The sequence below is a fragment of the Glycine soja genome, chromosome 3 (assembly GCF_004193775.1).
Source record: "Glycine soja cultivar W05 chromosome 3, ASM419377v2, whole genome shotgun sequence".
NCBI classification, from domain to species: Eukaryota; Viridiplantae; Streptophyta; class Magnoliopsida; order Fabales; family Fabaceae; genus Glycine; species Glycine soja.
This window is the reverse complement of record NC_041004.1, coordinates 42,919,251-42,943,726: the sequence shown is the minus strand read 5'-3', so window position 1 is coordinate 42,943,726 and position 24,476 is coordinate 42,919,251. Positions and strand designations below refer to the sequence as shown.

At 32.7% G+C, this 24,476-nt stretch overlaps 3 protein-coding genes and 1 long non-coding RNA gene across 4 annotated transcripts; 3 read left to right on the top strand and 1 right to left on the bottom strand.

The window, feature by feature from the left end:
- Positions 1–138: 138 nt before the first annotated feature.
- On the top strand, positions 139–3,366 carry LOC114405303. Its single transcript, XM_028367897.1, has 10 exons — positions 139–423; positions 526–738; positions 830–1,093; positions 1,172–1,864; positions 1,957–2,210; positions 2,309–2,476; positions 2,555–2,659; positions 2,763–2,835; positions 2,931–3,026; positions 3,113–3,366. The coding sequence occupies exons 1-10, from the start codon at positions 139–141 to the stop codon at positions 3,209–3,211; spliced, it is 2,250 nt and encodes a 749-aa protein (XP_028223698.1). The 3' UTR covers positions 3,212–3,366.
- Positions 3,367–4,807: 1,441 nt separating this feature from the next.
- On the top strand, positions 4,808–6,792 carry LOC114407271 (DNA polymerase I B, chloroplastic/mitochondrial-like). Its single transcript, XM_028370312.1, has 4 exons — positions 4,808–4,957; positions 5,767–5,859; positions 5,940–6,134; positions 6,676–6,792. The coding sequence occupies exons 1-4, from the start codon at positions 4,826–4,828 to the stop codon at positions 6,775–6,777; spliced, it is 522 nt and encodes a 173-aa protein (XP_028226113.1). The 5' UTR covers positions 4,808–4,825; the 3' UTR covers positions 6,778–6,792.
- An 869-nt stretch (positions 6,793–7,661) lies between these two features.
- On the top strand, positions 7,662–7,970 carry LOC114405555. The gene is made up of 2 exons (XR_003665264.1): positions 7,662–7,771; positions 7,931–7,970. It is a non-coding gene; the product is annotated as an uncharacterized LOC114405555 (long non-coding RNA).
- Positions 7,971–16,610: 8,640 nt separating this feature from the next.
- On the bottom strand, positions 16,611–18,283 carry LOC114407270 (E3 ubiquitin-protein ligase PUB22-like). Its single transcript, XM_028370310.1, has one exon. The coding sequence runs from the start codon at positions 18,133–18,135 to the stop codon at positions 16,873–16,875; it is 1,263 nt and encodes a 420-aa protein (XP_028226111.1). The 5' UTR covers positions 18,136–18,283; the 3' UTR covers positions 16,611–16,872.
- Between the last annotated feature and the right edge of the window lie 6,193 nt (positions 18,284–24,476).

Below are 24,476 nucleotides of genomic sequence, written 5' to 3'. Positions count from 1 at the left end.
TGGTATATAACCCAAATTTTCTTTATGTTGTCCATTTCTGATTTTCAATTTGCCATTATTTTTCTTTCATTATAATTTCATACTTCTATGTTGTGACAATTAAGTTGGCATAATTAATTTTTCTTTTTGATTGCAGCCATGACAACACCCCTGAGATCCCCTCCACCACCAGATTCTCCTAGTGCAACCACAAAAAGGAAGACTAGACAAACTACTAGGCTCCGAAGGTTGACTGCACGAAGCTTATATCAACCACGACCAACTGTCCACGTCAACACTAGTACTGGTAGAGGATCTGGCCCACATAAAGAAAAATTCCATAGTTACTTGGGGGTAGTGGCGCGGGAGAAAATCCCTATTGTTCATGCTACTTGGAAAGATGTCCCCGAAACTTTAAAAGTTATTGTATGGGATGACATTTTGGTAAGTCCACTCAACTGGTAACGAGTTTACTTTTGTGTATATTTAATGCCTGTGGAAATGTGGTTTATGCAGTTACTGATTGAAAAGTATTTATTATTTTAGGCCAAATTTGATATTCCTGAAGGTTTAACTGCGAAGAAGAAGGTTATGTCCACGGTTGCAACAAGATGGAGGCAATTTAAGTCCTCCTTGACCTCCAGATATCTATACACTGACAAAGACGATCAACAAAACATTGATCCATCTGCTAAGTATGGTTTCGATCGAGAAACATGGGAAGCATTTTCAAAGACACGACAGACACCAACTTGGAAGGTTTAAATTTAATTGTTTTTACTCAACATTTAACTTATTTAATTGTTGTCAAAGTTTTGATATATTGACTTGTATTTAATAATGTTGACAGGGAATCCGCAAAAAAGCACAGGAAATTCAAAAATTTAATGACTGTCCCCACGTACTATCTCGTGGAGGGTACGACGTGCTTGAAAAAAAATTGATGGCCGAGAAAACAAAGTCAAGAGTGAATCAAGGTGATGGTACTGACAATACAGATGTGGTCGTCGACCCTCCATCCCCTATTGCAAGACATGTGAAGTGGAAGAAGGCTAGAACTAACAAATTTGGGCAAATGACATCTGCTGCAGCTCAAGAAATCGCAGACAAAATTGTAAGCTCAATATATGTTTCCCTTAAAAATTGTAAGTTGTAATGACAGTTATGAGTTTACTTGTTGTCATTGTTACAGGATGATTTGCAGGAACAATCAACACAGGGAACTTTTGTCCCGCATGGTCGTGAAGACATTTTGAACACTGCCATTGGCCGTCCAGAGCACCCAGGTCGGGTTCGTGTTGCTGGACATGGTGTCACGATAGGTAATTACTATGGACCGCGTGGTAGTGGCTCCAACACTTCTTCGGCGACGATGACCGCAGATAAATTGGTGGAAATCATAGGAAGTATAAAGCAAGAGTTGAGGAAAGAGGTAGAAGACGAAAACAAACGGACTATCGACTTATTGCAAAAGCAGTTGGATGCGATCAAGAGTGAGTTATCACAAATTCAAACGCAACAGTCAGCTCCTTGTAGACCGTCTATCCCTGATGTATTGGTTGCACGTGTCAGCACCAAAGAAAGCTGTGCCGAGGCTGCTGCAAATGTTGTTGCTAAGGAGCGGTCTACACTTGATGCTTCTATTGTGGGGTTATACATTGTGTGTGGTGATAGTACACAGGTGGTGGCTGCGGGAAAAATGTATGGAGTTGGTGGCATTATACACAATGTTGCTTACGCAGATGATGTAGTAAGGGTTTGTGTTGACACAATTTACGATGGTGACGCCACTGTCCCGTTTCCAACTGCAGAGATTCAGTATGTCAGGGACGCGAGTAGCACATTCATTGCATGGCCCAGACATCTAGTGAAGCCTATAACTGATGTAAGTAATATAATTATCGCCCTGCCTAATGTCATTTAATTTAATACACCATTTGTGATTAACTTTACTACTTATTTTCTTGTACCATATAGGATTCAAATCATAATGCGCGTTTGCCAGTTGGACGTCTTGGTGAGGCTGAGGTTGCAGCTGAACCTGATCCATTGGGCGAATTAATGAAGACATTGTTTTACGTGTACAAGAGTCCAGTGGAAGTGCCATGGGAGGCGACGCAATTTGGACTTCCTGATGTTGGGGCAAAATTTTTCATCACACATGCTGATCTAGCGGAAATAATATCAGGTGACAAGTGTTTGAACATATCTATCCTGCAGCTGTGGACCATGTAAGTCATTTTTTGTCAACCTTTATGTTTGATTACGTCATAACCAACATTCTTGAATCTAAAACATTTACAATATTCATGACTTGTGTTGCAAATAGTTTTATGAATAACTGTGGTAGAAGCAAAGTTGATCAGTCACTGTATGGTCTGTTGGAGCCTCAATCTATACACAATGCTAAGGACAGACGTGAACAATGCCAAGAATACATTCAAACATGGGTCAAGGAATCACAAAGGCAGTTGTACTTAGGGGCTTACTTGCATCAGTAAGTTGAACTGTTGTTGTAATTAAAGTCATTTTTTTTTTGCTTGAATAAAAACCTAATTGTAATTGTCAACTTCAGGGCACATTGGCAACTATTTGTTTTGTGTCCAAGGGAAAACACGGTTGTTTGGTTTTGTTCTCTGAGGAAGAAGCCAGATATTAACATCAAAGCCACAATTAACAGGTTCTATTCAAATATACAAATGATGGTCTGTGGAGGTAACTGTTGTTACATATACATAAATAATGGTTGTCATATATATGGTTGTTTGTATTTTTTTTACTAGTGCAATGAAGACAATAACCAGTTCTTTCCAAGGCATGTCTAATCAAGCTGCACCTCGGTGGGTTGAACCAAAGGTTAGAAATTATTGAAGTTCTACCTGTTTCTAATGAAGTGTTTGTACATGTTGAAGTCTTGTATCTTAACTAACAATTTTCAATGTTAAATTTAGAGTCATGTCCAAACTGGAGCGTACGAGTGCGGATATTATGTCATGCATTGGATGTGGTGCATAGTGACTGGTGGATTGAAGGATGACTGGAACAAGGTATACGTAATGCATGGACTTACGATTGTAGGTTTGGTTAATATTTGTTAACTTACTAATAATGTCATCAATTCTTAATTTTGTAGTGGTTTTCTGATGGATCACCGTTAGACGTGGAGGCCATCACCACACTTCGCCAAAAATGGGCAACATTCTTTTTAAGTATTAGGAAAAGCGGATGCTAAAGAGGATTTTCATTATGTAGTAGAACATTTTTAGTGTCATTACATCATTTCGTTTAAAATTTCAAACAATTGTTTCATCTGATTATATGAAAGGCACAATTAAGGTCTCCATTGTTTATGCTTAAATTGTTTTAGTTTGTGGTTTTATTTTATTATAAAATATTCATTTTAATAGGATCAACGCAATTATTAGTTCATAGTATGTGTTTTTTCTGCAATTGGAGAACTGCAGGTTTATATGCAGACATGGACTTCAAAGAGGGGGAACTGGTTTTGAAGGACCCCATGTTGTAGGAGCTCAACATCCCCTCAAAAAGGTTTGTTTTCATTTTCACAGTTTTTGTTCTTGTGTAGCCATATTAAAAGCTTTCTGCTCCTTTCTCTTATATTCTACCTTGTTTCGCAGATTGATTGTTTGGTGTGTAGCTTCTGCTTTCGTTTTGTTGGTTCCATAGAACTTGAAATTGGAAGGAGGCTTTACATGCAACAACTGAGGGCCAACGAGAGTCATGGTTGTGATGTGGGAAGCTCTTAGAAACACTGCCATGAAATGGAATCTTCAGATGAAGAGGAGAGCACTCAGCAATGCACTTTTGGTAGTCCCAAAACTAAAGTTCCTCTCCCTGAAGATGTTGTGAAATCTTTAATGAATGGCCAATTGGTGTTGCCTTTCTCCGAGAAGTCTCCTTGCCGCCAGCTGTTCCATGCCCTGGTGGATGTGGAGAAGCTTACTATTGCAGGTAAGGCTATGGTTGCCTAAAGAAAAAATAGATTATATATAATATTTTTATTTTGCCAATGTTTCTTGCCAAGGAACAGGAATAAATTTGTAGAACTGTAGAAGAGTAAAGCTGATTATAGGTTGAGAGTTTGACAGTTTGCAACTTTGATTTTTGTGCATGTATTTAGGATTGTGTTAGAGTATAGAGTAAGCGCACTAAATTATGAACTTATTACTCCCTCCGTCCTTAATTATAAGACTCTTTCAACTAATTTACGCCCTTTAAGAAAAGTACCTAGTTTAATTAACCACATTAAATCTGTCAATTAATTGTGCTAGCATTCCTAAATTTTATCCTTTTCTTATCTCTCTATCCACTTAATTGTTTCTCATTAATATTTGGACAAAGAATAATTAAGTAGGTAAACTTGATGGTGGAGGCAAAGAGATTTTAGAAAAATTTGCTGAATTTTTTAGCGATTCTTCCATCAAGAAGGTAAACTTTTCTTCTTCTATCCCTTCTATGTTCTTAATCCTATTACTCTCCTCAACATGCAACACTCCTCAAATCTTAATTCTATGCTTGCTACTGTATGAAAGATGCCTTACTAGTTAAGATATATGACAATCAGCTACAATCTGTTCTGAAATTAACCTCAGGTAATGTAAAAGTTTAGTGTCGTATTATACAGAGAGCCATATTGATTTTTACTGCGTGTTCAGTGGTATATTCAATTTTTCAATAATATGCTAAGAATAGGTTGCAACTTGCATTCCTAATGTTAAGTTAATGTGTACCTGATTTAAGCTAATTTTTTGAATGCTTATTGTGCCACCACTTACATTTTAGAACTTTTAGTAAACATTTGTATTCTTACACTGAAGCTCTTTATATGTGCTCTATAATAGCTGCAGTTTCTCTTTGTCAGGGACATAATATATCAGGAAAAGATCTCCGTGTTCATTGTTCCTTAAATATCAACACAGAGACAGGACGCTTGTCAGCAAGAAGGCCAAATCTGCAGGTTATTCTAATTAGATTAATCAGAATTCTCTAATGATTTTGATTAGGAATTTTCATTTTGATAGTAGTCGTTGTGAACTTCAAATTTTTTTAAGTGCTATACATTTGAGATTTGACCATTAACCTTCATCTGTGTGCTGGTATGTTCATTAATTGGTGGCATACAGTTTCCTTGATGCTAGACTCTTAGTAGAAGGCTTTATCATTTTGTCTTTTAATCTAAAATGTAGTTTCTCCTTTTAGTAGGGTTTCTTCCTATTAGACATATAAGTCCATTTTGAACCTCCACTCTATCTTTTTGCTGCTGTTTTTCTTAACTAAATTTTGGCAGTAAGGTTGAACAAAAAAAAATTCAGCTGAAGGTGAAATAGGTCTGTGGATTATTTGTGTTGCAAACCTGAATTATTCTTGTGTGAGGTAGCATGTTAAAAATATAAAACCCTTTTTAGGCCGTCATGTATCAAATATCTCAAGGTCAAGAGTCAGTTCTTGACATCTTTGCTCAAATGTACATTCTTTTGTATTCATTTATTCCTTTAGTTAAAAATATCTGATTAAAATTAGTGTTTTTGTACTAATCCCAGCCTTGCTAATTGCGATACACATTCATGTAATCATTTGATGTCTACTTGGTCTTGATGCCTTTTCTGTTACTTTATTACAATGATTTGGGTCCTAATTTTGGACTGCGCAATGCATCTCATTCATTTTCAATTTGTATTTTGACATTGACATGCGGGTATTACATCCACTAGATTAATCAGACTTTCAAAACAATATAGAACCTGACACTTACGCTTCATGAATTAGAATCAACCTGCTCTAGAAAAGGATCGATACAAAATCCGTCAAGCATTCATTGCTGCACCCAGGAATTCTCTTATAGTTGCTGATTATGGACAGGTTAACAGTCTATATTGTCTATCTAACTGAACTATTTTCAAGAAATTTCATTCTGTTAACTGCCTTGTTTATTGTTACAGCTGGAACTTAGGATTCTGGCACACCTTGCAGACTGTAAGAGCATGTTGGAAGCTTTTGAAGCTGGTGGAGATTTCCATTCAAGGACTGCAATGAATATGTACCCACATATTCGTGAAGCAGTTGAAAAAAAGGAAGTGCTTCTTGAGTGGCATCCTCAGCCTGGTGAAGATAAACCCCCAGTTCCTCTTTTGAAGGTAACTGTATGCTGATAGTTGCAAGTACCATTGCATTGAGATGTGGAAGTAGTGGCTTTGTCTTTAGTTTGGTATTTCTTGTAGCTGATGACGTCAAATATAGTGACCACCAGAGTGCTGGCAGGTGCATGAGGGAGGACTAATCCTTGTTCTGATTGGACCCAGATCCATCAACTGCAAATGCGATAAATATACTTTATTAAAAATCAGAACAAATACTAATAACTTGTGAACTTTCCAATAGAAATAAAGGACAGCTACTGCTCATTAGAACACTGTTTAGGGGGAAAACATAGTTGCTGTGGTAGTAGAAGAATTCACTGAGTTTTTTTATATATAATGTGTTTAATAATGTTTATGTATATTAATAAAAGTAAATCAGAATACACCAGGCATTAATAAGCTTTTTTAGCAGTTTAATGTTGTTTGATGCCCTTCCCTCAAGATATCAAAAAGCTGTTTTAGCAGTTTACTGTTATAACTTATAACCATCTATTTCATGATTGATCATGTTTTGATTTTTGTTTCCCTTCCATGTCAGGATGCCTTTGCTTCTGAAAGAAGAAAAGCTAAAATGCTTAACTTCTCAATTGCATATGGGAAGACTCCTATGGGGCTTTCCAAGGATTGGAAGGTACCCTGAAATGTTACTTATTATGAGGGATTTACAATGGTGACAAGTGCCCTTGATTTATTATTTGATTGTTCACTCAGGTTTCTGTGAAATAAGCTAAGAAAACAGTTGACCTTTGGTACAATGATAGAAAAGAGGTTTTGCAATGGCAAGAGAAGCGTAAAAAGGAAGCTCGCGTGTTACATTGTGTTTACACATTGCTAGGGCGAGCTCGACGGTTCCCTTTGATGGCCCAAGCTAACACCTATCAGAAAGGTCACATTGAGCGAGCTGCTATTAATACTCCAGTGCAGGTCCTTAACTCTTTCTAATAAACAAATCAATACTGTGTCTCCCTCACTCATCTATCTAACTGTCTTTACACTCTATAGTAAATAAAATATGTACTGAATTATTTATCTTGTGATTCTTTTCTAGTTTGGAACTTTTCCCTTTTAAGAACAATGAATGATGAGATCACATTTTGAGAGTCCACTTGTAAAATATCATATTCCAAAGTTTATATTGAAATGATAGTCCAGATAGAGCTGTGAATAAGAATAGAGTTTGATTGTATTAACCTTACAATAGTGTCATCTTGTATTAGTCTAGTTAGTACCCCTATCAGGAATCTCCTTTTTTGAAATCCATTATTGGGTGAAATTATTTTTCCTTTACATATATTTGAAAGGGTGCTAATTCTACTCTACCACTACTCCTAAGAAAACACCATTAAAGCTACAAATAAAAGCTGTAAAGAAGATGAACATAAAATTCAGATTTCATTCATTGATAATAATAAGTAAAGATGAGTACATTTATATAGTCCTAAAAATGTCAATCAAGGATAATAATTATCCAAGTGTCAACATCATATTTTTCTAACACATAAAAATAAAAACTATAATTGAGAAAGCTTGGATGTCTTGGTTAAGGAGTTTGTAGCTGCCAGCGATGAAGAGAAGAAATCCGTGTTTACCCGAATGGAAGAGGAAGTTGAGAAGCTGAAGGGTTCTGCCTCAAGGTAACTTAAATAAACATCATCCTTCTAGAACATTTGCTTTTAGTTATGTCACTTGAGAATAGTTTCATTTGCATTGTTGTGTTGCATATGTTCTGCAATCTTTGCCCAAAATAAGAAACTAGATGCGATAATCTACTAATCCTTTTTTTTTATCATTAGGCACGGGAAGATTTACTTGAAAGCTGCCAAGAATTACTTGGAAAAAAAAACAAATGAAACTTATGCTGAATTCTTATGTCTTCTGCAGGTGCTATTTAATTTCCAAATGATGCAGTTGTGATGATTCTAGCACGCATGATTGGAATGTTGGTTCTATTGATATGGAGATGTAGCATATTATGAGTGTTGTTGATATGAACATTTTTTTAACTTTTTATGGACTGCAGAAATTCATCCATAACAGGATTTATGTTAAATAGATCATCCCCATTTATTGTTATTACTATTATTATTTGACTAAATTACTAATAAAATGTTTAATTTAATTTATTTTTAAAAATATTTAATATAATCTTCTAGAATGAAAATCTAGTATAAATTTGCTTTGACAGACTTATTAATTTCTTGCATCATTTTCATTTGATAGTTTTGGTTCCTATCAAATTAAAAAAAAAACAAAAAAAAGAAAATATACAAAAAAAAAACAATAAAAAAATAACAATACTACGACGGTTATTCTATAACCGTCTTAGTATATTGCCCTTACTACGTCGGTTACTTCACAACCGGCATAAAATAGTTAAAAAAAATTGGTAATACTACGACGGTTATAATCCAACCGTCTTAGTATATTACACTTACTACGCCTGTTATATCAAAACCGGCGTAAAAAGCCATTTTTGCATGTCACATATGAAGACGGTTCATCAACAACCGTCGTAAAAAGTGCACATATACGAAGACGGTTCATCAACAACCGTCGTAAAAAGCGCACATATACGAAGACGGTTCATTAACAACCGTCGTAAACAGCACAGACATACAACGACGGTTTATCAACAAGCGTCGTAAACAGCACAGACATACAACGACGGTTCATCAACAACCGTCGTAAAAAGTTATGTTTACAACGACGGTTAATAGAACCGTCTTTCAAGTAATTCTACCTTTTACGACGGCGGCAATTACAACGGTTGAAAACCGTCGTTAAAAACACTACTTAACCGACTTAGAAAAACGTATTTCTAGTAGTGTATGTAGCATCCACAAATGGGGAAAAAGAGTTTTGAAGCTTATCGTGATAATGTTGATGACAGGATTCAACGGGATGTGTCATGGTAGGAAGTAGGATGGTGTGATGTTTAGCGATAATGGTTTGTAGAGAGAAACAAAGAGAGAAAATGAAGGGAAATAGGATGTGCAAAAACTGAAGGGGAACCGGGAAGGGAAAGAAAGGGCTTAGGAATGAATAGTAATGTAAAGTTTTATTAAAAAAAAATAGGGGTGGGATTAGTAATTTAGGAGTACTAGTAACCACTCTTAAAAAGCCCTCAATTTGGACCATTAAGAAATGAATCATAATAAAATAATGATTTTGAGAATGAATAATAAAAGTCTTATTTTGAGATTGATATTGTTTTTCCATATTAATAAAAAGTGTAAAGTAAGAGAAACATTCATAGGATGAATATAAAACGTAGTAGAAGCATTCATAGGATGAATATATTCCAGTAACATTTTAAAGACTTTAATAATATATTCCCATAAATAATATAACATTTTAAAAGTAAAAGTTAAATTTTGATAATAAAAAAATAAAATAAAACTTACAAGTTTTCGCAACCGACTCAAAATCAGAACAAATTGCTATATTGTTACATTTTCATGTTTTGTTAGAATGTAATTGATATTTTTATTGTAAATATTCAATATTTTTTATACCTATTAAGCTTACTATTTTTTAATTTTTCAAAAAACACATACTAGTCTCAAAGGAAGGAAAAACGGTTAAGGAGAAGAAAATTAAAAAATCTTATTTCAGAGGTTAATTACTTAATTTTCTTCTATTCAATATGTTTCAATGTATTTTTTTATATTTTATTAGATTATTTCTCAAATGTTATTTGGATGTTATTATTTTTTTCTTCCGATTTTCTCAACATAAAAATATTCTTGTTGTTTATATTTTTTTAATCAAACATAAGTATTAAAGTATTTACAATAACTTACTTATAATGTTGAATTAACTTAATTAGACCCCTTTGCTAATTAGTTAAAATATTATTTTTTGGATTAGTTAAAGGTTAAAATATTATTTTTCTTTAGTATTGGATATGAATTTGTATGAGATGAATGATTGTGTAGTTACTTACCTATATCGAAAAAGATTTTTGCTAATTAATACTGAAAATGAGAAAATAAAAAATAGAATGTGAATTTTTTAAAAGAAACATTATAATGTATATTAATATTTTTAAAAGTGAAGTGTAATATTTTTAATGCTACAAACTTATACAAGTCTTGCCGCCACAACTTATAACTTCTCTGGATCTGTCACTAGGTGCGACGATAGTTGATGAAGCCTTCTTTATAGAGTTGTTGCGCCACCTTCGTCGTGCGCGAAGGATCCATGCCAAGGCATGTTAAAGCAAACACTATGAGATCAAATGTATTAAGAGAGGGAGATGAGATTGTATAGACAATATGTGACAGGACGAGTATGTGACCTTTGTCGATTTGCCCTTGCAATGGTGATGTGTTGTATCTGTCATACGGTGATGTCCCTCTAAATCGTTATAGTGTGGAAACAATAATGTTCTAGAAGGAGACTGGTCAAAATCAATGATGACTTCATTTTTACACATTTGTGTAAGCATTTCAATTGTCAAATAGTATCCTTATTTTTCTTATGTGTCTTTCAACATCACATGGAAGTAAAGCAATCAAGGAAGTATTATGGCTCAGTGAGAGATTTTTACCATCATTGTCCTTGTAATACTTTGTACAATATTCAAGATTAACATCCTGGAATAATCAGATAAGAAATCTTGTATAGCAATTACCCGTTCTTAGGTCTACTTCTCTTCTGAAACCTATGACATTTGCTACCAACTTCTTCAGCTTGCCGTCATTCCTCATGGCTAGGTGAATGACATTACCTTTAGTTCACCATTCGTAGTGAGACATGTATGGTCACTTCACTTACAATGTTTTTACCCTCATCATATCACAAACAAACCATAAAATGAGCTCACCGGACTCATGCGCTTCTTGCTCTAACATAACCTTGATATTCTTCTTGAGATTCTTTGGTTGTCGTTGCTATGCGGTTTCTTGGATCAGACAACTCAAAAGGAAATCATTGAGAAAATAAATTCCAGCCCGAGTGGTAGGGCTCAATGAATGTATATTGTAGAATGTGACCCGCGCGCGGTAAAAAGAGTTGTGAAACCCGTCTTTGTAATCAAACTCATCTTTGAAATCCCGTGTCCTAATCATCAAACATAAAGCGTGGATGAATGTAAAGAATAACCTTATCATCGTGGTTACTCTCATCATAATGACATCCATTAAAGTGTTTTTTTGAATAGTCATTTGGCACATAAACGACATATTTGGAAGGAACAACGTTGATCTCAATCATCAAAGGGTTCTACCACCCAACGCTTGCCACCACTGGATCCGCTGACCCCTTAATGCATATAAATCCATTGAAATTGGAAGTACTAGGCCTTTTAATACCATTTTTGTCATTTTTAAATTGCAAGAGCCAATCAATAGGTATTCAAAACTGTTGCCACCACCGGATAATAGATAAAACGATGATTGATCATCTCTGACTGACACATGTTTGAAGAAAACATGGTTCTTTTTGTGAAAATGTACGTCATGGACAGATATACTATTCTCGTGATGGCTTTTGATCAATTGTGTTCATGAACCGACATTGTGGGTTTGAATCTTTTTTACAAACAAAAACTAGCAAATTAGCATGTACAACGGGTCGTGACTTTTCAACACAACTACACCCAAGATTTAAACATCAAAGGGGTATGTCCACGAGAAGTACATGATTAATTAAAGCAACGCTTCGGTTCAATAAGGCTAGTGGTATGTAGAGATTGCATCAGAAGTAATAATTCTATGTGAATCTTGTGGTTCATCGTCCCATGGATAGGGAATTCAAGTAGTGATAAATGTCTCGATCTTCCAAACATACAACACCAGCAAAAACTCATCAATCTCGAAAGTCATGTCATGCCCTCCACGAATCAAATGAGGTTGTCCATCCAAGTACACATGACAACCAACTCCATTATGGGACAGAGGCCAAGCAACATTTAGACATCTATATGAGCGACTTTGTGAGCTATGTAACCATACTCAATTGTTCATCCATTTGTAATTAGCATAGTTCGTGTGCCAATCTTCAAACATAAGGCGTGGATGAAGGTAAAGAACAACCTTATAGTAATCGCCGTTACTCTCATCATAATGGCATCAAGAAAGGTGTTTTTTGAATAGCCATGTGGCACATAAACATATTTGGAATTAACGACGTTGGCCGTGATCGTCAAAGGGATTCCACCACACAACGACTGTCCCCACTGGAACTGCTGGGGCCAGTAAAATTTTATTGGGTCTTCGAAACTGTTGCCATCATTGGATAGTATATAAAACATTGATTAATCATCTCCAACCAACCAACACATGTTTGAAGAAAACACGATTCATTTGTGAAAACGTATGTGAGAACATATAATATTCTTGCAATGCCGGTTCATGAATCAACTGTTTTTGATCATTTTTGCTTATGAATTAACATTGTGAGTTTAAATATCTCTTACAAACAAAAACTAATATATTAACAATTAATATCCCTAATAAAGAAAAAGTACCCACAAGGAAGGGATACATGTATTTTCTCCACCCGTGACTTAACGGAGCGAAGACGAGTATCATGGTACTCGTACCCATACCTAAATGTCCTTGAAATAATTTAACCTAGATAGTAGTATGTGGGCGTGGGTTTTCAAGAGACTTGTGTGTTCAAATAACTTTATTGGTTGCATGAGTTTTTCCTCCGTTGTTGTGTACATCGTGGTCACGAGATAAATGAAAGGCTTCGATGAGTTGTGAAATATTTCTGACGGGGTATTATGTTAGGTGCATATATATGATATTGGTTTTTAAGAATTTTTTTTTATATTTTCTTCTCTTTCTCTTGATGTCACGTCTTATGCTCATTCTTATGGTATAATGAAATAAATATCTTTATTTTACCCATAATAAAGTATTTTTCTAAAATATTCATGGTTATTCATGGGCATTTATGGGTTTACCAAAAGATGTGGGTATTGGAGTTGGACATTAGGGTAAGTCCGCCTCGCGAAACCTACACCTGCGAAACCTGCAAGCCGCAAAGCTAGTCCAGCAAAACTTACATTCTAAATGGGCTCATTTATTTTGAACCCACCCCCGCCCCGCGTTTTGCAAGTAGTTCGCATCCACAAGAAAATAAAATAAAGGAGTGCAAGGGAGACTACTGTGAGACTGGGACTGCGAGTACGAGAAAGAGAAAGAGAAAGAGAGAAAGGGATTGCGAGCCATGGTCATGTGGAGGAGCCATGGCAACGCTAGCATGGTGGAGCGCGAGGAGAGGAGTGGAGTCCGAGTGACTACGAGTGAGAGAGAGAGATGATATGTCGTGGTCGTGTGGAGGAGTCATGGCGACGTCAACATGGTCGAGTGCGACGAGAAGAGAGGAGTTTCACTAACTATGCGAGGAGAGGAGAGGAGTCTGAGTGCTTGAGAATTAGGGATTTAGTCAATAGATCTGTGTTTTAGGGGTTTTAGTTTTGCTAAACCACACCCTTTTTTTTTTAATAGAGATTAAAATACCCATGGGTAAAACCCATTTAACTCGCTGGTTATGCGAGATAGGCTAAAAAGCTTGCTTTTTAAACGGACTCAAAAAAATAAGGCTCGTATACCATGCAGATTGCAGATTTCGTGGGTTTTAATTCAAAATATCGCATGGAATAATATGTATTGTCACATTTATAAAAATAATGATCATCGTGTAATTTATGTGTCTTATAATAAACAGCGTCAATATTGTATGTGAAGAGGGACTAAATATACATTTTTAATAAAATATATAGACTAAATTGGACGATATAAAATTCCAAGATCTAAAAAAAAATATACAAAAACTAAACATATTTTTTCATTATTTTAATATAGGCAGTAATTTTCTTTTATGTAACCACCGCTTGACACATTTTGTGTTAAGTTTTGGTTACAATTATTTATCAATAATAATATTCACTTTCGTCCATATAAAAATAAAAATACAAAATATATACTTTAACCCTTATGTGTTGCATATGGTTATTACTATTTTGATTTTGCTTTATTGATCGAATAAGTTGCTTACGTAAAAGTAAACTCCAATTATGCCCTCTACTTGCGGTTTAGAAACTTCACTAGTTTCGAATGTATCAACGACTCCCAGCGAAGGTAGGTTACTTTGAATATTGATTTGAAATTTTAAATACTAGTAATAGTTTTGTGTTGAGCCAGAAGTCTTTGACAATTTATATGGGTCAGCAGAAGGGTACTAACTAATGCTGTTTAAAATTATTAATTGCGGGTTCCAAACTTCACTGAAATCCAAATCAACTGTACGAAAAAAATAGGTTGGACCGCACCCAACTTTGCACCTGGTCACTGATCAATGGCCAACTCGAGCTAATAATTTGGTCAGAAAATCATATTCAAATATATACGTTCTTTCACGTTCACAGCTATATTGACCTTCAATGAACAGAACCTGACACATGGAATTTAATAGTAAAATTTATAAACCACATATTACTTTGTATCGACCTGGCCATCAGCCCACCGCAGTCTCTTTTTTTTGGGGAGGGGTATTCAAACTTTGAAAGTTTGGACAAACTGAAACTACTTGAAATTACAGAGAGCAACCACAGTACATAAAATATGTGCAAGTGCAACACATTGTCCTAGAAAATTAAGCTCGTGATCTAAAAAACTGGCCCTGACGATATATATATATATATATATATATATATATATATATATATATATATATATATATATATATATATATATATATATATATTGATAAATTAGATCAAATCCCATCTTACAAAGAAATTAATACCTACATAATATATTAATTTATTCTTATATATATTCTTAGGAGACAATGGTCACTATATATCTTATAAGATTCTGCCACTATATTCATACCGTAAAATGGTATAGACAGCATAGATCATTGAGGGATTAAGGGATGGCAATACCCTGTGCAAGCTCATACACATTAATTAATATTATAAAGTGGTTTGACGAATTCATGAGCATTATTGGCTTGGAAAAATTAATTGTTTGTCATTAATTCAGCTCTAGCCGCAGCTTCCGATTGATCGGGCTGTTGTTTTACATGCCATTAATATTTCGGACGTCGAATCCGAAGGTATGCTTCTGTTTATTATTTTGGGTCAATATGCATAGATCGATGAAGAAGTTTCTTACTAACAAATCATATTAGGTTTCAAACTTTACACGAACTAGCTAGCTTGGTCTAGATAAAAGTTTGAACATCACATTCACAACTAGGCGCTCCTAGAGAGTTCATTTTCTAGAAGAACATATATCACGATTGATTTGTTGAAGGAAATAATGAAACTTTTTATTAAAAAAAATAAATCCAACAATGCACTTGCAAGCACTTGACAAAATTTCAAAGTATAACAAATTTCGCGATCCTTCTTGCTCAACGTACGTAGTCTAGTGCGTATCACAACTCAATCTTTCCTAACCAACGCAACGACTCTTTCACAAAAAAACGGGGGACATGCCACACGCGGCTCTTTCACATATTGATTTAATTTAATTTCTATGAAAAAAGGTTGGTATACACACATATATATTAATTTAATTTTATATAAGTTTTAAAGGCAAGAAAAAATGAACATTGAAACATGTATAGCGCATAAGTATCTTTTATGCGAATAATACTTGAAATGGAAATATTAATTCACGGTAAGGTATAGCTCCACCAATAGTTTTTTTTTCATATGTGCAAGAGAAACTATTTTTTTTAATTTGTTAATAGAGAAACTAAACTATATATATATATATATATATATATGATTTTATGGTTAAGATTTACATTTCTTACTATAAAATGCATTTCTATAGTATACTATGTAGAGAAAAATGTCTATATATACATCATATATCTCACACACACATTTATTATTAAAACTAGAACATAAAAACACGTGACACTAAGTAATACAGTAATAAAATCAAGTTCCTTCTGTCAAAACAAAAATATACTAAAAGTTCCTTTCAACTTTTATCAATAATATTTTCATTTGATATGCCTCAACAATCAAATGCGAATACTAAATTATGTGAGTATCAAAAGTTGTTATTTTCTTTTCAGACAAAAATTTAAGTTCTTATTTTGCTTTTTTCAATTTATTCAATAAGCCCAATTCCCCACGTTAGTTATGTGGGCAATTAAAAATTCATACTCCAGCATTTTTAATGTCATAGTGGAAGAAGTTGTTAATATGATTTATATTGAACAAAATATTATCGTCATGAAACAATTAATTAAAGCCCTTCAAATTAGAATCAGTTGCTTAAATGGAACTAAATTACTTTAAAAAGTAATTCATCTCAATTGTGATGATTAGGCCACGGCATATGTTATTATACATCACGGCATTTTCTTTAATTAATTAAGACATGCCCACAACATTTGTTTGCTCCAAATTCAACTTTTATAGTATTTCAAGCCATTGAATGTTTAAGGGGAAAAAATATCAAAAAAGAAAATTTAACTCAAAATCTGGAATAAAATTAAATCATGATTGATTAACCCTTTTCTCATTTCTGTGTCAGCTAGCTTAATTAGCAAAACAAAAATCCATCACACAATTGTCAGGAAATACAAATCAAAACCTGAAATCTCACTACCCACCTATGCTTTTTGTGGGGCAATCAATATATATAGTTGCTGCTCATATTTATAACTTACACCTAACTGTGTCCTTTCCAAATAATTTATGTACATTAAAATTTCTAAAAGAGGTACCATTCAAAATTCTCGTATCATTTCACACATAGTTCGGGTATGAATTAAGCAAATTGTTCGGTATGCATGGAGAATTCCTCCACGCACGAGCATGCAATTTGAGAATCTCTCTTGCCTTTTCCTTAGCCTTGTTTCCACTATCCACCTGAAGCACCAAGCACAATTTCGCGACCACACCGAGTTTAAGCATTTCTTGAACAACATGTGGAGTCGCAGAGAATCTCGAAACAGACAGAAGAATCTTAACAGCTCTATCATTGGCCAAAGTCGAAACCCTTAGAATCTTTTTGGACACAATGGCAAGACCTGCTGCATGATTCAAAAGTTCTGCTCTTCCCTCAGCACACTGGCATAGAATTTCCAACAACACCAGCATCATCTCGCAAGGCTTTCTCTCCTTGCAATCGAGAAGAAGCTCTACCAAAACAGGAACGGTACCTGCTTCCACAGCTTTGATCCTGTTCCTCCCCCAAGGAGAGAATTGGATCAGGGTTTGGAGTGTTGCTTTTGATGTCTTTTGAGAAATTTGATCCTTCAAGACTTGTACTAGTTCGACAAAAAGGTCCTGTCTTAGATGCAATAATTGCACTGGCTCAGCCACTTCGGACATGGATTTCAACAAGAACACTGCATAAGCGCGTGATTCAAAGAACCCCTTTTGCATAACTCTTGTCAAAGACTCAATAAAGTCGCCGGTTTTGAAGCTCAAGAGAGTCTTCAACCCTTGATCAGATAAATGAAGATTATGAAGCAAACTCAACGCTTCATCGCTTGCACTTGTTCTCAACTCGAATCCAGATCCCTCATTTGAGTCAGCCTCATTTGAAGAAACGATGTTGTTGTTGTTGATTACAATTGATGCTAGAAATTCAACAACACCAGAAGCTTCCATGCACCGCTTATTTGTTTCGCTTCCTGAAGCGATGGATTTGAGTCTCCTGAGGCATGTGAGAGGGGAATGAGAAGCGTCCTTGAGAAGCTTGGAAATTTGATTTTTGTTAATGGGGGGTTTGGGGGTTGGGATCCTTTCGATGCCGTGAGAAGTGTTCATGGTACACCACGCTTGGATGAGTCTCCGAAGGGTGTGGTTTGGTGTGAGATCGGTGTAATCTATCAAGGGCTGTTTGGTCATGGGGCATGTCGTGTTTTTCTTCGAGAACAGCCATGTTTCGATGCTTTCACGGTCGTAGGTGATGCCTGTTGAGACCGTCACTGGATCCTTCATGATTTCTAACGAAATGGGGCAGAGAAAGAATGAAGGAACATCGATCTCGTTAATGTCCATGTAGATAGAAGCAAATTAACCTTAACCTTGCGTAGATCAGAAAAGGAATATTAGAAGAGGTTGTGTGGTTTGTGAACTGAAGAGGTTAGTGTGTTTTTTTGTGAATTGAGAGTGGTGGTTTTGTGTTTGAAAACTTTGGAGTTGAGAAATGAGAGCGGTGTGGTGTTGTATATATACACAGGTGCGTGTGCAAAATGTGGTGAAAAACACGCAAAAAAAAAAAAAAAAAAAAATACTAGAGCCTCCATTTGAAGAGAGAGAAAGTGTGTGCGATGACTTTTCCAAAAGAAGGAAAGTTTCAACTGTGATTGGTTCACTTTTCCCAGTCGTTCGTCAACACGTACATGAGACAAAACATGAACAGAAAAAAACTGAGTGAAACATTTAATGCACATGGGAGAATTAGCCACTTGACAGCTTTAGCGGTCGTATTCTCTTTACTGTCTATCAACTTGCTTATTTTTTCTTTTTCTTTTTTTATTTTTTATTATCAAACAACTTGCTTCAATTCTTTTCTTAATTTCATCCTTATCCTGTTATCCTCAATAGCAATGAAATACTTCATGTGATGCATATTAATTTTGCCATCTCTTTTTTATCAAATTAAATTAAAAAGTATGATACTTTAATCGAAATTTTAAAAGATTTGACCTTATTTAGTTAATTTGTGGATGTTATCGTTACATTTACGGTTAATTTTATTTAATGAACAAAAATATCATTTGACTTAAAACTAATTTTACCCGGCCGTCCCAGAAATTGACTTTCAAAATTAACAAAAACTTGATAAACACTTTGATTTAGAGTTCAAGCTCAATTCTTTCAACTCTAAAAGAAATTTGTGGCACAAATCATATCAATGGTAAAATAGGCTACTCAAATCCTGAATATATAGGCAATTTAATTAACGTAAAAAGAAAAATTTATCTCTTAATCATAAAATAAATATATAATTTTAATATCAGAAAGTATCTTTTATTAAAGAAAAAATAAGATAATTATCTCATATTTTTTTTATTTACATTATCTAAAAGAAAAATATTGAGATTAAATAATTTAATTTCTCCTATATAAAAGATTATCGAGACATAGGTAAAAAATTTGAATTTTTAACATATTATTGTTTGCATATATTTACACCTCTAATTTAAGCATCATCCATAATTCCTAAAGAGGTTCACAAAAAAAAAAAAAATCAACAGGTGTTGTCAAATCAAATAAAAACAACTACATTATATTTTGATAAAAACTAATATTAAATCATTAAACATATTTTTATGTATTAAGTAACAACTAACGATTTCTTTAAGAAATGAATAAAAAGTATAGGATGTTGATTAAGAAATAATAAGTAAAAGTATTACTTCAAAATAAAACGATATATCATAGGATGTTGATTAAGAAATAATAAGTAAAAGTATTACTTCAAAATAAAACGATATTCTTAACCTAAACTATTAAAGTAACTAGTTAGAAGGATGTCTAGAATTTGGTTGGTTGCAAAAAGGATGTATAGAATGATTTTGATTAAAATACCCTTAAAAAATTTAATGAATAAGACTTATTTAAATACTCGACAAAATTATAATTACTAGTACAGTGATTTTTATCTAAAATGAAATTTTAGTTAGCATTTGGCTGCTGGCCGACAAAGTAAAGTGTTTATATCTACATAACATGTGTATACATAGCGTGAACTAAGATGAAAAATAAAAATAAAAAAGTTGAGATTATTGTTTGAGAATTGAGACGATAAAGATTCATCACTGTTCATTGACGTAGAGATGGCCGTCGGCGTCGTGTCTCATGAGTGTTATTATTATCTTCTTCATTTGACCTAGCCTTGCTTAAGTAAAAGTACCAACATGTTTAATTTGACCAAGTACGTGTCCAGTTTGTTTGTTTTTTTTTTTTTTTCATTTTTTAGAGCTTAGTAAATTGCTTTTATTTTTAAATTTCGGGTACAATATTTTTATTTTAAATAACAAAAATTATAACAATAAATTAATTATTATTTAATTAGGCCAATATTCTAAACACAGTTTTATTATTAATTTAAAATTACTGGATATTGTGAAGTTATATGATATGAATTGCATCTTTATTTAATGAGTTTAATTAATAATTTAATATTCTTAAAATAAATAATAATCTTAACTTTATGTTGAACAAGATTAAAGGCAAATAATTTCGAAACAATGAGAATAATACTTTTATATATAATAAAAGTAGGGATAAAAATTCTCGATATGCATACTGATTATTCAAATACAAAAATATATAAGCAAACATTAAAATTGTTAGTTATTACTCGTTTGAAATAAAATTTAACAAACATGTGGTATTTGTTTAACATACAAATATAAAAATGATGTGACAGCTACTAGTATAGTATTTTGTCCAATTAATGCACATAAGAATCATCCCTAGTGGTTGGTCGTTTCACCGTAATCAGTATTCTTCTCAAACATTATATACATGACGTGTCCGAATGAACGATGACAAGTGAATTTATACTGGTATATATGTTGTAGTGCATGTCTTATTCTTTTCTTTGAGGGCTTGCAACTCCCAAATATCGTAGTGGCTATATAATATCAATTTGTTATAATAATTACATTGCTCTAAAGGTGAGTTTTTTTAAAATTATTTCCAAATTCCTACCATATATAGAGTGAAAGCAATAGAATTCCTTCACGTTAAGCATCGAATATATGGATCATTGTTAGTGTTGTCGGCTAAGTCAACCACCTTATCTGTGTTTAATAGATTCTAGAGGACAATAACAGGGAATATAATTTTTTCTAACATTTGAACATCATCTTGTAGATATTAGCTCATTTTGGGCTTCGCATTTGAAGACTTATTATTTTTACTACGAGGACTAGAATATGAATAAAAAAAATCGCAGGGACTATACTTTCAACAATATAGAACCACCTTAATTATATATACATATAATTTTAAATGTTTTTTAATTATTAACTCAAGCTTAATTAATAAAAAATCATCTTCATATTTTCCCAGGGATCATTTTTCTATCCCGCATTTCATAAAATTTGAAATATTTTTTTATTATCTCCGATTGAATATTTTGGAATTAGTCCCTATTAAAAAAAAATTATTTGATTTTCATCTCCAAAATGAATGTTTTTCATTAGTATTCATTTCAAGACTGAAAAATAACATATTTTAGGACTAAGACAAATTATGGAGCCACGTGTTCACATACGGAATCACATAGTACTTTTTGGTATTTTTTATATGCGATGGTTATGTGACTTTCTATTAGACACATAAATAATTAACAGATGTCATATGATCGTAGGAACCAAAAATATTGCTTTTAAATTGAAGAAAAATAATGAAAATCATAGATAAACTTTTGAAGGTATTGAAATTTTTCCATTTTGCAGAGACTAAATATACATTTAACCGATTTAAAAGTTTAAAAATCAAATTAGTGAATATTTAATGAAATTTAAAGAAATTTTCAAGATGTAAAATTAAGGTTCGAAGATAAAAGAAATGACAGAATATATTTTAGTTTTGTCTAAAATATGATTTGTTAATTAATTAGTAAATTTTGAGTAAAAGAAACTTAAAATAATCAACTTGATTTTGCGGTAAAAATAAGTAACAAACGAGAAATTACGGATTTTAAGTAAAATAAAAATAATAGAGTAATTTGCTCAATTTTAAAACTAAATAAATTTAATTAACTGAAAAAATTACTTATAAAAAATAAAAAGTTTGAAAGAGTAAAATAAATTATAGTCTTAATTAAAAAGACTAAAAATATAATTATACCTTGTTATATAATTTAAAATATTGTAATTATTACATAATATAATTAATCAGTCATGTTTATATAATTTGATGTTGTATTATTGAAAATATAACTACTGATCTTTAAAAGTATACTATAAATTTTCCAATACACACACCCAATATATCAATGTATTTTTGGAATTGAAGTTTTTCTCCCATGAATCCATGACACGGAAGAATGTTCAATTTCACGCACCAGTGTTTTTTATTGGGGGATATTAGTTTTATCATACAAGTGGGCCTAGCCCCATTTGTTCACAAAAAAAAGTTTTATCATACAGGTTCACAATATTTACACTAACAAAATAAAAATCTCATTTCAGTAAGATTTTATGTTTTATTTAAAAAATAATAATATACAAGAAAGGTTCTAAACAATGACCGTACAATAATATATATTTTTCTATTATTGAGATCATCTTGTTAAATGTTATCATTTTCATATTATTTCCTAAGAATTTAACACGAACAAAATGAGTGTAAATTAAGTTGGTGATGGCCACGATGACGTAGCTGGTGATTGTCGAGATGTCGGCTATAAAATTTGTCACGTGATGACCCCGCGTCAAGTCAATGCAAGTATACTTTAAAACAGCATAATTCATAAACGAAAAATAAACTTGGACACTGTGCCTGTTTGATAGAAAAAAAAGAAGAGAAAATGATAGATAAAAATAAAATGGATAAGTGAAAATAAGTAAGAAATTAAGTAAAAATTAAAAATATTTTCTTGAAGAGAAATATCAAAAGAGATAAAAAAATAAATTAAGTGTAAAAGACATTCACTACAGTTGCTTTAGAATTTTATTTATTTTTCAAAAAAAAATTCTTTTTAAGAATTTTAATACGTAATTGTGCATTTTTTTCTTGGTAAAATAATTAAGAAAATAAATTAATAGTTTTCATTTTTGGTACCATTCATATAAAAAAAACACCATCCCATCAAAGAGCTGAATAAAAGTATCATTTAAAATAGTTTCTCACTAATTATAATAAATTGGAATACGTTGTAAATAGATTAGTTGAAAATACTAGTATAATTTTTTTATAAAAAAAATAGAGGTCTTTTTTTTCTTTTTTCCTTTTGAAAGGAAATAGAGGTATTTTCTAAATTCATAAAAAAAATAATTTTATTCTATATGAAAAAATCTTAAACAACCAAAGTTTAAGAATATAATTAATTAGGATATCTCCAAAAAAATTAGGAGTGCTAATTATTGATAGATCGATATTAAACTATCTATTATTGACTTTGCAACATTAAAATGATTCAATCTTTCTATTAATATCATGTTGACCAGGAACCTTAGAAAGACCGAAGACCAATTAATCAAACTTTTTTGGGTGTCTGTTAATATCAGTCGTCAAACCCATTCTATTGTTACCGAATACCATTTCATAGAGTAAAATACAGGGAACAAGGTCGTTAATAAGTGGGCGCCTTAAATTAATTACCGGAGGCGTTTCTGAAACTCCTACAACAAATGTTTTTGGTTAGTATGTAAAAAGAAAAAACAAACACTCCCTCCATTTGTATATTTATTGACGCCGAACAGATTTTACTGGTGTTACTTAAATACATGGAATAAAAGTGTTTACGGAAAAATGTTTAAAAACTTTGATATGTGAAAATTTAGATTAAGGACTAAAAGTAAAATTAATTAAAATTTAGAGACACAAAATGGTAAATCTAAAATATATTTATTTTTCTAACTTCTGATCTCAAGTATAGCCTAAAATATTATTCATAATATTTTATGAAAAGTCAGCCTAATCAAAAAATAATTATATCATTATTGTTCAATTTATGATGCTTTAAAGAATTATGATACTTATGTGTTTTTAATCTCGAAGAGCATATGTATATTTTCGTAAGTGATATGTATCTTATTTGATTTTTTTTTATTCGTATGAATGAGAAAAATATTAAAAATTTATAATAGCTTACTCACTTTTCTCAATTAATTAAGTTAAACCTCTAGACTCTTATTTGTTTATCTAATGATGTCTTCTTTTAGAAGAAGAGAATTGTTCCTCCAAAAGCATTAAAAATGTATCATATTAATAATAAGCTCTCATTTCCGACTTAATTAAAGCATTTGAATTTAGAGCATTTCAAAAGCGTCTTAGGAGAGACGAGGTAGAATGTAAAACCATATTAATAGCACTAAACTATCATCTAATGTCTCTATATAAATTCTATAGGTTGTTCAAATTACATTAAAAACTTTTTTCAAGTTGTGACAATGGTATATTTTTACGGCATTTAAGTCTTTCATCATACCTCTCTTTGTTCTGCTTTTTAGTCTTTAATCATACATTTCTTTGTCCTCCTTTTTTTTAAAAAATAAAAAATGTTTTTTGAATTTCAAATACAAGTGATACACAAATCTCTCAAGCATTCTTTTTCTCTCTCTCAGACATTTTGCTTCTCTCAAAGAAGAAAAATCAGTCTGTCTCACACCTCTATCTGTTGATCCCACCCCGCCACACCACCACCACTGCTCCGT